The sequence below is a fragment of the Falco naumanni genome, chromosome 7 (assembly GCF_017639655.2).
Source record: "Falco naumanni isolate bFalNau1 chromosome 7, bFalNau1.pat, whole genome shotgun sequence".
In the NCBI taxonomy this organism is placed as follows: domain Eukaryota; kingdom Metazoa; phylum Chordata; class Aves; order Falconiformes; family Falconidae; genus Falco; species Falco naumanni.
Window position 1 is genome coordinate 7,289,436 of NC_054060.1, and position 13,896 is coordinate 7,303,331.

Sequence of the window (13,896 nt, forward strand, 5' to 3'; positions counted from 1 at the left end):
ATCCTGCTCCTCTTGGTTACGGTTTGTTCTTCCATACACAGAAACCAGAAAATACACATTGATGTTTTAAAACTTCTACGTGACAGTGAAAGACCAAGACCAAAGGATCTGGCCAACCAAATTAAAGGAGGAACAGAGTAACTCTTCCTGTAAGACCTGTTCTGGTCTCAGTGTTGTGGGTTGCCTCATGCCTGACACGAAACTTGTGTGCTATTCCAAATTCAGGCTGAACAAACATCACTACCCACATGCCAAACTGCACAGCAGTACTGAAAAGTACACAAACAGGGACTGAGCCCAATCCTCATTACTCTTTTATGCCTTCATTGAAGACATGACATCTACCACAGGACACACAAGGTTGCACTCCAGCACACCACATCAAACAAGCGTTTCTCTCAGACCATCATTACCACTGAAGCTACATTTCACATCCCACAACCATTACGACCCAGGAAAAACAGGTACAAAGTGTGCTTTAGGGCACATTAATACAGTTCACATCACCAATAAGATCAGCCATTCCTCCACAGAATAATGCATAACCCTTTTTAAAAGCCACATCCTCCAAAGCAACAAAGTTCTCGGTAGTGAGTCAGTGAGATATCAAATCAAAACAACAAAATCCTACTCTATGCCTCTAGGATTGCACTCAAACAGCATTTGGGTCAGACTGCTATTTTACACTTTTTTTTAGAAAGAAAATTCCTTACAAATTTAACTTCTCCCCAGGTAACAACTTCTAAGTTAGATGTTTGTTAGTGATATTTCAGAATACAAACAGACTTCTATTACTGTAACCTATGGTAAACAGATACAGTTTCTCCTATATGTGGACAGCACAGTTCATTTTTACAAAGCGAACCAGAGAACCAATGCTTTAACTTACCAATGGTGGCATCATACCCTTGCTGGAGGGTGGGATGACAACACGGAGGTCAGGTTTGCGATTGTTCATTCCAAGACTACCTCCTCCAGGTGGAGGTGGAGACTTTGTAGGCATGACTTTGCCTAAACCATTCCCACCACCAGTAGTTCCGAGCAGACTTGGTGAAGCTCGAGAATTCACAAACCCATTTCCTGAAAGAGGAAAACCAAACGTACCTTAAGACTAAAGAGAAGGAGCAATACAAAATTTTGGTGCACGTGTACAAATTACAGATATTTTTTTTTTTTAAACTTCCAGTAACAAACTCCTCGCAAGACATGCACTATTGAATAATTGAACAAACAAAAGCCACTTTCACCAGAAGATCAATACGTAAAGGTAATATCACCTCAAGGGCACACTGTGGCAGCTTAAACGCTGAGAAGAGCGTATTGCCGAAGAACCACTTCTAATAACATCTGTTGTGTTTTTTTAATTTTGCCCTTCGAAGTTCCTCCAGGCTGAGCTTGCAAAAAAGTGTGCACTTTTGCACAACCTCACTTCATCCCCACCCCCACAGAACATCAATCATACTGTATTGTTGCCTGTGAAAATCAAAAAAATCAGCTCTTAAAGTCTCTGTTTCTAAAATGTATTCTTCAAATATCTCCAAGATCTGCAGGACTCTTGTACCTAGCCTCTAATAAAATTAATTTCCATCTCAAAAATATATACTGTCCAATTATTATATTCAGCAACCAGGAGGAACAAATCCTTTCCCTTCAAATTCATTCCAAGCTCTGGACACAGATACACGTGCCATTTATGCCCATCGATTTATGTTACACAGGTCTTTCTCTACCTTACTCCCGATGCTCATTCTAAGTAGAACTAGAAAGCCAAAACCTACAGGCACTGGCTGCAGCACTGAAATCTCCAAAAAGCAGAACACGTTCCCGATACGGGCCTTAGTTTACACTCAACACAGACCGGAAAAAAGTAACAAGACAGTCAAACAGTTAAGCGCCTAGCATTCTGCCTTCCTGTACAGACAACAGCACCAATCATGTTACCCAAAATGTATTTCTCAGAAAAAAATTTAAAGCCACATTCCAACGATTTTAGCATATTTATAGCAACAATTCCCAAAATACAAACACCTTATTCAGCTGCAAATGAAGAAAGGTTGTTAAGCAAGGGGAATTTTGCAACAGGGAACCCTACAGTTCACACTACAGAACTTGTGTGTGTGGATAAATAAATACAATTCATAGCAAGATTATGTTTACACTAACATTGCAGTTCTGAAAGCAGCCTTTATAGTCACAATTCAGGGAAAAAGTCTATTACACAAAGTTCACTGTGTGGGAATATCTCTTCTAATAGCCTGTAGCGCCATACCGGTATGAATTTTGTATTATTATTCTAATTTGAATAGGCCCCTATGCCCAATCCAATTTTATTACATTAAGTACATATTAATCTAAAAGCAATTAAAATAAGAAAGTTGTCAGTGTCACGTTCTAGCTTCTTTAGCAAAAATGTTAATGCCTTTTAAAATCTCAGGAAGAACGAAGAACAGTAACATGTATCGGTAACCGCACAACACTTCATGAAGGGGACTGGTACTGCTGGGTGTGAATTCACCGGAATGCCAGTGTGATGGGGTGGGGGAACTGCCAAATGCAATCCTCACCTTTTCCCCGTCCACCATAAATGGCACCCGGCATACCGTTTTATCAAGTTAGAAATGGAAAAAGCAAAGATTAATGTAAAAACTGTAATAAAGCTCTTGTGCTGATCTGAAGATATTCTAGCGAGTTTTATTAAGGTCTTTTGGAAAGAAAGTTACTGCTAAATATTTTAAAAGAAAATAATTTGAAGTAGGTAAAACTTACTGGACTTTGCAACCACAGTATTCTTGTTCTCATATGGATGAGTATGTTATTTCACATTACAGTAAATTCACAACTTTAAAGCCAGGATTTCAAATTCTGGATTTACTGTCTTTGTGGATTTCCTACTATGTCAAAAGCCTGACCATATACGAATGATCTGATATGTCCCTTGAGTTTTTCAAGGTTAACAGAGCGAGGAGGAGTTATTCTAATTTAGTACTTTCCTGAAGCATTTGTATGGGAGGTATGGGAATACATTTTCTGAGAATTCTATCATTTAATTCAGAAGTTAGGGGGGAAAAAAGGAACACAGACAGTAGAAAGAAGAAACAGCTTTTTATGTCAGCATTCTTCCTTCTGTATTAAAAACCACAGAAAAACCTCATTTCATGATTAAAGCATCTACATTCCTCAGCAGAAAACAGCAGAATTTATTGGATCCTTCTAGGTTGGTGATAGAATTTAAAGTGGCTGAAAAGTTGGGCCGGAGCTGAGATACTAGAGCTAAATATACTCTTGACTGCTAAGGAAAAACTAGCCACAGCTAGGCGACACAGCAAAACTAACCAGCCTTTAACTCTTTAACTAAGAGAAATTAAGTTCTGTACTACCCCTACAGTTCGTGAAACTGTGAGACAGTTTTCATAGAAACATGGTTTTGTTAAATACAGTTATAGGTCAATACCTATCCATTATAAATGAGTGTAAACATTAGTTAAAGACGGCCTACATAGCACCAGATTGCACGAGAAATCTTGCACAATGGACAGGTGCAAACATTAAGTGGATTTGGAAAGAGATGTAAAGGAAAAAACATTAGAAAATAGCACAATTTTCACCAAATTCTATCTTAAAATTGTTACAGTATCTTCCATTTTCAGCAAAAATGCCAGAACATTTCAAGAACTTACTGTTATAAAAAAAGTGAAGTCTGGGCTTTAATCTAATAACAAACAGCATTTTATTACTCACTAGGCTGTCAGCGTTACCTTTTATATGCCAAAGCTGCAGTGTTCTCAGTTGAATTTAAACTTCAGAACAATAACACCCTGTACAAACAATGGAGTTCTGTACAGCGTTTTAGTCTATCCTATGATACCATTTCCTGTCCTCTGTTTTCAAGTATTTCAGTAGCTCATGTGTTAAATCTGGACAGTGTCTTTCTTCCACACCCAATACAGTCATTTCCTGCAGCCCTTATTACAAGGCTCTGCCAATCCTTCAGAAACATTTCATGCTTTCAGTGGTGCTGTCAAAAACAACAAAGTCCTTGCCACTGCCTTCTCTCTGCACAATATCATGTGGCATCAGGGCAGAGTCAAAGCATTTGCTCTGACAAAAGCCTGAGCACTTCTTAAAATGAGGGTTTAGAAAAAATACATTACAAATGGGAGAAACGAAAAATGTCGCAAGTGTAATACCATGGGTATTAATCCAGTAGCAGCCCTTTGTTATAAACAGCAAGAACTGAACATTTAGCAAACACTGGAGTATCTATATCGATTATTTGAAGAATCATATGCTGGGGTTGCAATAAGACTGTAGAATATTCATTTTTAATATGAAACGTAAAGCCTTTTTTCCTGTTAATAATCTAATAAGAGAATCAAATTATAAGTTAGGAGTGAAAGGATAACTAAAAGCCCAGTATTTCTTAGAGTAAGGTCAGGAGCCAGAAAAAGATAATGCTTACAGGATGATGCAACCATACAGCAGTTTGCCAAGCTGAGGCTTTAATAACCCCATAAATACTACTTACTATTTTGTGTAATACAGAAATTGTATCTACCCCACCCACTACAGATCTTCCCCAAAGACAATTGCTTTATGTTTAAAAATACCATCAAACTGAGAAATGGAAACAGAATACAAAATCTTATGCAAGTGTAAAATAAGACTACTGTTTTTACTTCCATGGGAAGAGTTTTATTTAACTCTAATTCTTTAAAGCAGACTATTAAAGCATGTTCCAAACACTTCTTTGGAAAACAGACACAAATGCAAAGATAACAGGCTCTCAATTATGAATCATAATTTCATTAGATTTTATGATAACAAACACTGCCAACGTACATTAGCCTACTTCTTTGTTAGTCAGAATATGTTTGCTTTTGAAGTAACTTCTTCTCTGAAGCTAAATGTTAAACCCCACCAATTCTAACAACTGTATGTTCTGCCTTCAGAAACGTCATACAGCTTAATCTCATTTACTGTCCTGCAGCCCAAGACGTAGCATTAAATTACGTGAGCCAGACTCATATTTCACTATATAAATCACATCAGCTGAAACAATGAACACATGTGGCTGGAAAGTACTCCATGTACTTTTTACTACTCAGGGAATAAATTATAGTCATTGATGCCATTAATCTTTTTTTGTGGTTCACCTTTCAAGAAACTGATCAGTTATACAGTTTTGGAAAAAAATTGTGGTCAAGCAGCTAAGCAATGTAAGATTAAGCAAAAATAAGAATGGCAGTAAATAAATATTTATGCCTCAAATGACATCATACAACCCAAGAAATTTCACTGAAAATTGTGTTTGCAATAAGCCATTGATTCACTATGCATCTAGACAACCAGACAAAATCTGTTGAAGAAAAGCATTTACATGCAGGACCCTGGGACAGACACACACTCTTATACACACACCATACTGCAAGTAAATACAACAATAGCACTTCTATGTGTATTAGTTGCTCTACTTATTTTTTTTATAGGACAGCTTTAAGTGGAGATTTTTAAAAAAGCAAAACACCACACACAAAACTGCATATGCCATACATATAATTTTCAGCTTTGCACAGAAATCACTGCTGATATTGCCATCATTTCAAAAAGCCTAAATTCTCTGCTAGCTTTGGAAAGAATTTACTGTGACATCTCGTGGAAGCTAAAGTTAAGTGTATTTCCACTGATCTTTACAAATCAGTGCTTCAGATAGTACTATGATTAGACTTAAAATATACCTCTGACAGTAATATAAGATCTTGAACCATGTCTAATGTGTAAGATTTATACTTCTAAGCCAGTATTTTAGATATCAAAATGCAGCAAAAAGAAATACACATGACTAAGTGTCAAGGGAATGCTTACTCATGTTACAAAATATAAAAAAAAACCCTCATTTCCCAGGTTGCTTGAATATTTTTTAATTTTTTTTGCCTAAAGCTACATAAAAGGAGAAACAATTTTCAAGGATATTTAGAATTTAAATGGGCTTTCTTAAAAACCAGGATTATTATTCAGAATGCAGCAGCAAACCAAGACATAACTGCTATTGCATCTAAATGTTATTCAACTTCTTGTGAAACATTAGCAGTAGCACTTGGCTGCCTTTTAGGTCTTTTGTCAACTGAACAGTTTTACAGTTAATGAAATCGGAGTTCTGCTTTCTGAACTTGTTGATTTCTGTGTAACTATACAAAGCCAATGTAAAGAACAGTGAAGAACGGATGACAGCAGGGATATGTTTAGAATATCTGAGGATGTGTGATGGTATATCCTGCCAAGGTGACATTATATAAATGTTGAGACTTCACACAAACAGATATGCTGCAATACTTTAATCCAGCTAGGAGATGAATGGTTTGTTACAAAAGTGGCAAATTCTAACTGGAATTGCCTTCTGCCTCTTAACAGATCAGGAACTACGGTGAGATAATGAACACATATAACGATATATCAAACTTCAACTAAAATCTATGGGTAGTTCAGGGGCTGACTGAGTACATCTGAATGGGTGGTTTCCGATGAGAAATTGCTACAGTTTAAAACAAACAAAAAAACCCAAACACAAAAAACCAAACTCAAATGCTTTCCTCCACCACCATATTTTTCATGCTGATTTTAGCCAGCCATTTCTTGTGAGCTGATCTAATCAGAATATGATTGATGGATCAAACTTCGTTATGTGCTGACAATGTCTGGCAAAGGAAAAGGATTCAGCTTGCACCCTGTGAAACTGCTGGTCTGCAGCGTGCTTTCAGTACTCCTTTCCTTGAGAAGAGCTTGGAAGTTGTAAGAGTAAATAGACTGCTCTCAGTGTTCTTCAAGGATCCTTCAACTTCTTCCCTGGAGAAGGGTGAAACACTGACTGTTGTATTTACCTGCATAATCTTAAAGGTCAAAACAAGGCAAAACATTATGCCAACACTACTGACATTACAGAGGAAGATCCTTTGTTCACTATATTTAGCATCAGTTGAACATACATTCTTTGAGCTGATGCTCAAAACTCACAGGCTGGTGAGTCTGAGAGCGGGGGTGGAAGGAGAAGAAAGTCTGTCTTCTTAAGGAAGAGGCTGATAGCACCAACCCAGTTTCAAGAAAAATTCCTGCAAGAGGTATGTTTTTCCAGAGTTAGTTGGATACTTCTCATTGGGTTGTCTCTCATTTAATAAAGAGAACAACATGAATAGAAAGGTATGCACAGAAAGCTGTTTTGTTATTGAAGCCTTCTGGTGTATTGCAGCGTATTAGCCACTTGACTCAAGACTTGTGAAAGACCAAGCTGAAAGGTTCTTTTATCCTTAGACATGCAGAAAAAGGCTCTCCCAACCAGCCAAGCCCTCAAGACAAAAAGGAACCATTTACAGGTGTGGCCTTTCACAGTTCTTTGTCTTGATCCCTTTCTGGAAACATACAAGCAGTTTACAGGTGCATGCAAGCTGTCAGTTGTACCTCTGCATAATCCTTCCTGAGGCCAGGATAAAAGATCACACGTGATCTAGACTGGGTCTTAATAGAGATCCAATAGCTCACAAAATAGTTTTTCAAGCAGGTATATCCTTCAGCTCTATTCCAAAGAAATTCAGTATTCCTAAAGTTACTTTGCATTCTCAGAATCTGAAAATTAGCAAGAATATTAGAGAAAATACAGCTCTAGAACAAAGAGGAGTAATTCAGTACTCAAGAAGTCTAGATCTTTCTTATCCATTCTCTGGATGATAAAACTGTAAGAGTAAAGATAATTTCCCAGAAGATTAAATGTATCCATAATCTGCATTACTGACCAGAAGGGCTACTTCACTGACAAGGACATGCACAGACAGTAACATTGTGTCTTTCTGAGATCCTAAGAGCCTCCTCTTCCTCCTCCAACAACTTCAGAAACACCTAGGACTGGGGAGAACTTGGGGAACTCATCTTACACTAAAGGTCTCAGGGCTGACGGTTTTCATGCAGCCTTGGCAATGAAAGCCAGCTCAGGTCCTTTGCATGGTTCTAGCTCAAAGCCGTATGTGAAAGGTATGGAAGAAAAAGTACAGATTGGGTAACAGTGGTACTTCTTTTGAGCCCTTGTGATTCTCAGAAGTCCCCAAGGACGCGACAACTTCCTTCACAGGAAGCCCAACTTCATTGGCAGCCTCTGGATGATTCAAGGTGTAATGCTGAAATCGCCTGGAATGCAGTGAAGCAGCCCTCCTCGTGACAAATTCGGAAGTGATCCCTCCATCAAGTCCCTTCAGTTCAAAGAAGCTCTCCCCCACATTTGGGTACTCAGGAAGCGAGGCTATACTTTGCCTGATCAGAATGCACGGCCCTTTGAAAGGAGTAACACAGACACGCAGCACGTGTTCAAGCCATGATGATGCTGACAACAGATAGCAAGTTGGATGCATCCTGGTGATAGGAGATTCTTGAAGCATATTAGATACCCACCACAAACTGACCAAGGTTTAACACCGACCAGGGGCAACAGTATCATGACAATTCTAGCTCCAAAACATTCGCTCTAATTAACAGGGGGTGTAAAAAAATTAGCTCAAAAGCAAACACTGTTGTAACACTGTACTTCTCCCTCCTCCACCCCCCAAAAAAACCCACCCTGATATACTTGGCAAGTAAAGATTTTCAGTGACGTTTTTTCTATGATGGGTATAATGTTAAAAATATTACAAAATAAAAATGCTTTTTCAGAGTTATGACAGCTGCATGTGAAGTAAGCTCTCAGTATTAGAACAGAAAATTTTGCGATCGTTTTATAGACATAAAAAACCACCTACCAATCTTTGCTACAACACACAGATATTTTTACTCAAAGTTATTTTCCACAGAAAAACTGTTAAGCTGGCAGATTGACTGCTAAAGCAAATCATTACCTATTCCGATCAAGTTACACAGGACTTGAGAAAAAGACTCATGTGAACTAAATACGAGCCATTTTATGCAACATCTTGCTTTGAACTGGGTCCCAACTATGCAAGATAACCTTTACTTGCTTTTTACCTAGAGATAAAGATGTATCTTTCAATGAAATGAGAACAAAATCTCCAATGCTCCAAACTCCATAATCTCTAGTAAGATTTGGGGTTTTCCTTTGTCTATGAGAAAATATCTGGGAATATGGGTATGACAGTACTCCACCTTTACCTTTGACATCTCTCCTATAAATTGTGAGCTGGAAATTTGACACATGACCTTTCACAACTATAGCCAGAGCAGAATTCTCCATTTCTGAGAAGTTTAAAAGACTGAAAGCTAGAAGAAGAATTTTTTTTTTAAAGTGAATTCTGTAACACATGTAGCAAGAAACTAAAACCATTGCTGTCTGCAGACATAATTAACTTGATATACACACTTCAATGGCAGCTGTCAAGCTCAAATTGACAAGTTAGCAGATTTACTCAATCTGGTTATATATGGTTTTGTGATTCTGGCTGCAATTGAGAAGGTTACTGTGCACCTGACAGTATTCGGAAGCAGCCATACAATATCCTAGTAGAAAGAGGAGCTCTCACAACTTGGGGTGCTCTGTGGCTTAGCATTCTGGCATTAATTAGGTATCTGAGTTTTGCTAGAGGTACTTCTTATCCATGTTCCACTGTTCTTGTATAGCCACAACTCTTACTTGTCTGAAAAATCTTTCTAGAAATGAGTGGGTATAACATTTTGGGTGCGATGTTCTGGAAAGTGAAGAGATAAATGATGGATTTTGACTTTTCACATAAACTATTAATAAATGCAAGAAGAACAACATTTTACTGCATTAAATATGTTCACCAAGCTACTGTAACTGGGTATTTTGACAGTTTACTACTCTATAGCAAGTGCTGTAAACAACTGTTTTATTTGCCTATCGAAAGGAGGAGTCTTAAATCTGAGGCTGCTGTTACTAAAGCCTGATTTTGGAAGAGGCCTGAAATGGCGTGATAATAAACTTATTTAGTTTGACTTGAGAAATACTATGGAAATCAACATCTGACCTCCACAGTTTCTAAAAATAGTCACCTTTTTTTCAGCTGAGGAAGTTTCCTCCATTTAGAATCTTGCTTACCTGATGGAAACCACACTTTAATATTTCATATCTTTGCTGCACATAGCCAAAGAATGGATGAAGAGCGGAAAGTCAATCCTGTGCTTTCAGCCTTGTAGTTGCAGCATTTTTTATTCATAAATTCAATTGCCTGACTATTTTAAAAGAACTTTTCCCCCAGTTGCCACAGTAAGTAGCCAGTGGGCAAATACTTAAAGGTCAGCAGTTGCTTCTCTAATTCCTTGCTATGAACACATACCAATGAGAGTTATGTGTATGTGCAAACTTCAGTCACCCAGGCATGGACAGAACATGAAGGAAGTGCGTGAACTGTCATTTGTTTTGTCCTTCTGTGGTGTGATAAATTTCAATGGCTGCTTGCCTTCTATCATAGCACTAAATTTTTAGGGCAGACAAAAATACTATTTAAATGAAAAAGTGCTATCACATCTTTTTACCGAACACCAAAAGATACTGTGAATTTGATTTTTGGCAATATCTCTCTTTTGTTTTTGAAAGAAATTCTGATCATCCTCCAAAATTAAGACTATCAGCTTCCAAGATTTATTGCTTTCTTTGTGTAACTGCTAGAAAACCATTAGCAAGATACACATGGCAATACAAACAATACAGTCTGTGTTTTCTTCATTTTGATTGGCACCACAACCAGTATCAAACATCCAGGTCTTGGAATACTAAGGTTGAGAACACAGCCGGGTTGTCTTTAGTGTAATAGTTTAGTAAGCACAGTGAATTTAATTCAAAGTAAGAAATTTGGCGAACATAAGATCTCTTTAGAGCACTGTAATTATAGCTGTAGAGAAATACAAAAGCAACAGCAGCAAGCTACTACTGAAAACCACTAAAATAAAAAAAATGCAAATATAACTGAAGTCTAAAGGGCATGGCAGAAAAAAAGTTAAATGCCTGGTAAGAATTTACACGACTTGACAATTAGAAAGCAACTAAGAAAATTACAACCTTTGCTCTTCCAGAACCACTTTTGAAAAAGGAGTCAAAATACAAAATTGTTTCTGAATAACTGTGAAACTAAAACCAGAATACTATTTTTCAACAAAGGCATGATACTGCACTTACCAACTGGACTGGTACCAGCTCCATTTGGCACTGTGAGGTCAGTCGTCCCCAGCATTCCACCTAATAAAAGCAAGCCACAGCATTAAACTAACTTGCTCTCCCCCCTTACAGGATCATTATCATTTTGTACTTAAGCCATTAAAAAACAGAAAATGCACTGATGCCATTAAGAACTTGTTACTTGGGGGTTTTTTGTTTGTGGGGTTTTTTTGTTTGTGGGGTTTTTAATTAAAAAAAAGAGAATATAAAAAGAAAGCATAACAGTACTGAAATCTTACCCGCATTGCCAGTACTTGGTGGTCTCTGAGGGGCCCCAGGTGATACGTTCCGATGCAGGGTGGTCTGAGGTGGGGAGAGCATGGTCGTGTCCGTTAATGATGAACTGGCTGCCAGTGATGGGGATACGAGGGAACTCCCTGGGTTACTGTAGGTTAGAGTGTTGGGATTGGACACCGGAACTGTAACCGACATCGAGAAGTTCTGAGCAGGCAAGCCAGGCTGGAGAAAAGAAGATGAGGAACACACACAAGACAACAACATTAGCATCAACTATGTCTGCAGAAGCAGCACATTATAAAAATACATATTAAAGTTTGCCAAGAATTACTCAGGTTAAAAAAAAAAAAGTTAATTATGTTAGTTTTTAAACTCTATTAAGCATACAATTGTAAAACATCAATTTGTTGCAGAGTATCGTGTTTAACTCTTACACATCATATAAATACAGTTTCAATAGAATTAGTCATGAAGTCCTAAAATACTGTAAGTTCAAATACAAAAATTTGAAGATATTCACATGAATTCACAAGCTCAGAAATACAGTTTTACCAGTTAATTTGGATTATTACAAAGCAATGACAAGCTAAACATGTCTACAAATCAATGAACTGTTGCACCCTCAACATGTAAGCATGAACATGCACATATATAAAATAGTCAGTTATTACACAAAAAAGAAAGTTAGTATAACATTTTCTATTAACCTTGCCAAAATATTGCTGCTAATCTTTTTCAACAGACTAAAAAAGGTAAACAGATCTTTAGAAAATTAAGTTCAGTAATTGAATTTAAACATTTCAGTTGTCATTATTCTGAGCTGTGTATAACCATCTTTCTTTTCTGCAAATTTCATTATTTTTTAAAAATTCTAATTTTTACAACATTGTTTAAAAGGCAAGTATTTTTCTGAAGTATATACGTTTGTTATTGAACAGCTGTTTGAATCAAAAGCTTAGCTGCCTGCCCATCTATGGTACTCATTTGGTTATGACTAACTTCTTTGGCCTTTGTCTCATTCCTATCCTTTGACAGTGACAAATTTCTGAAACAAAAGGGACTATTTTGTTTCACAACTCTCGTAATTACTGAAAACAAAACAATGACAGGTACAATTTAAGGGCAAAAATTCAGTAGTATTTGTTGACAGAAGACAGAGATAATAGCTTTGATTTAGAGGTCAAATGCATATGACAAACATTCATGACCTTGCAAGTATACATAAAAAGAGGCACTTTTGTCACATGCAGCTTAATATTTACTTAGAATGATACTTGTGGACAACAATTTTGATTAATATTAGAAACATAACAATAACTGTGCTAATTAAAAGAGCAGAATACATTTTCTACAAGAAACAAAATCTCTTACTGGTGAGAGCCAACAACAGTGTCCCTACTGAAGCATTCTAAGAATAATTACCAATTTTTGGCACAGGCAGAAGGAAAAAGTAATGAAGCATAGCAACATAATGCTAGCAAATCATTCACAGTATCTATCTAATGACAAGTTGTACTGGTATTTGTTTTCACGGGAAACTACTTCACGAAGCTATTAAATATCTACAAAAAAAAAGGTTTTTAAACAGCATGCTGTCAAGTAATTCAAACTAAACTGGAAATACCTGCAGTATGCTTTAAAACAATGCCAGAAGCTAACAGTTGGAACATTTTTTCTGTAGGTTTCTCAATATAGAACTAATAAATGACAGCTTCCCCCCACACCTTACAATAAAGGCTGCCTCTGCCCATCTATGGTACTCATTTGGTTATGACTGAATTCCTCACGCTTTGCCTCATTCCTATCCTTTGACAGTAATGAGTGCACTAGCGCAAAAGAAACTATGTTCATATACAGACCCAGAAGTACTGGAAATATAACCATAACAGGTCCAATTTAAGCTATAATTACAGAACGAAAAAGCTAAAAAAATTATGTGGTCTCTCTTATTTACACTGATGTCGGCACAGACAATTTAGGCTGTTCTTGAAGTCCACAGAAAATCAAGGCAGAGCAATTCAGCTGTAACTACTGAGAGATGAAGCCTGAAGATGTCTCAACACAGAAATGCTGGATATCAAAAGCTTCAAAGCAAAGCAAGAACAAAAGATATTGGCTTCATTCAAGCATAAAGAACTTGGTAAAACAAGTGATGCTGGGTGTCATTTGCTGTTAAATCCCCAGAGATGGCCTTACTGCTCTGAACAATGACATAATTTCTAGCATAAGCAAGTCATTCGGGGACGCAGTACTCAATTGCCCCAGGGTCTGTGCCGATTAACCTAGCCAGTCCATTTACTTTAATTGCTACAAGATTTGCAGTGTTAAAAATTCAAAGGCTGTGGTAGAGACCTGTATTAGTTTTCTTTGAAAATACTTCCCCTGTAATACTCAACACTAATTGGGTTTTGTAGATGGGAATTAAATGTCATCATGTACACCTCTGTGAAAACCATGCAAAATCTGCTCTGCTGTTATCCCCAAACTTCTTGGGTTCT

At 37.2% G+C, this 13,896-nt stretch overlaps 1 protein-coding gene across 5 annotated transcripts in view; it reads right to left on the reverse strand.

Moving 5' to 3' along the window:
- The window catches only part of MEF2A (myocyte enhancer factor 2A), a 92,855-nt gene that overhangs the window by 14,556 nt on the left and 64,403 nt on the right, over nucleotides 1–13,896 (reverse strand). For all 5 annotated transcript variants that reach the window (XM_040601908.1, XM_040601904.1, XM_040601906.1 and 2 more), the window contains 3 exons: nucleotides 11,401–11,620; nucleotides 11,123–11,182; nucleotides 890–1,080 (listed from right to left, as the gene is read on the reverse strand). In XM_040601908.1, coding sequence (XP_040457842.1) covers nucleotides 890–1,080; nucleotides 11,123–11,182; nucleotides 11,401–11,620 — 471 coding nt within the window. The remainder of the gene's footprint in view (nucleotides 1–889; nucleotides 1,081–11,122; nucleotides 11,183–11,400; nucleotides 11,621–13,896) is intronic.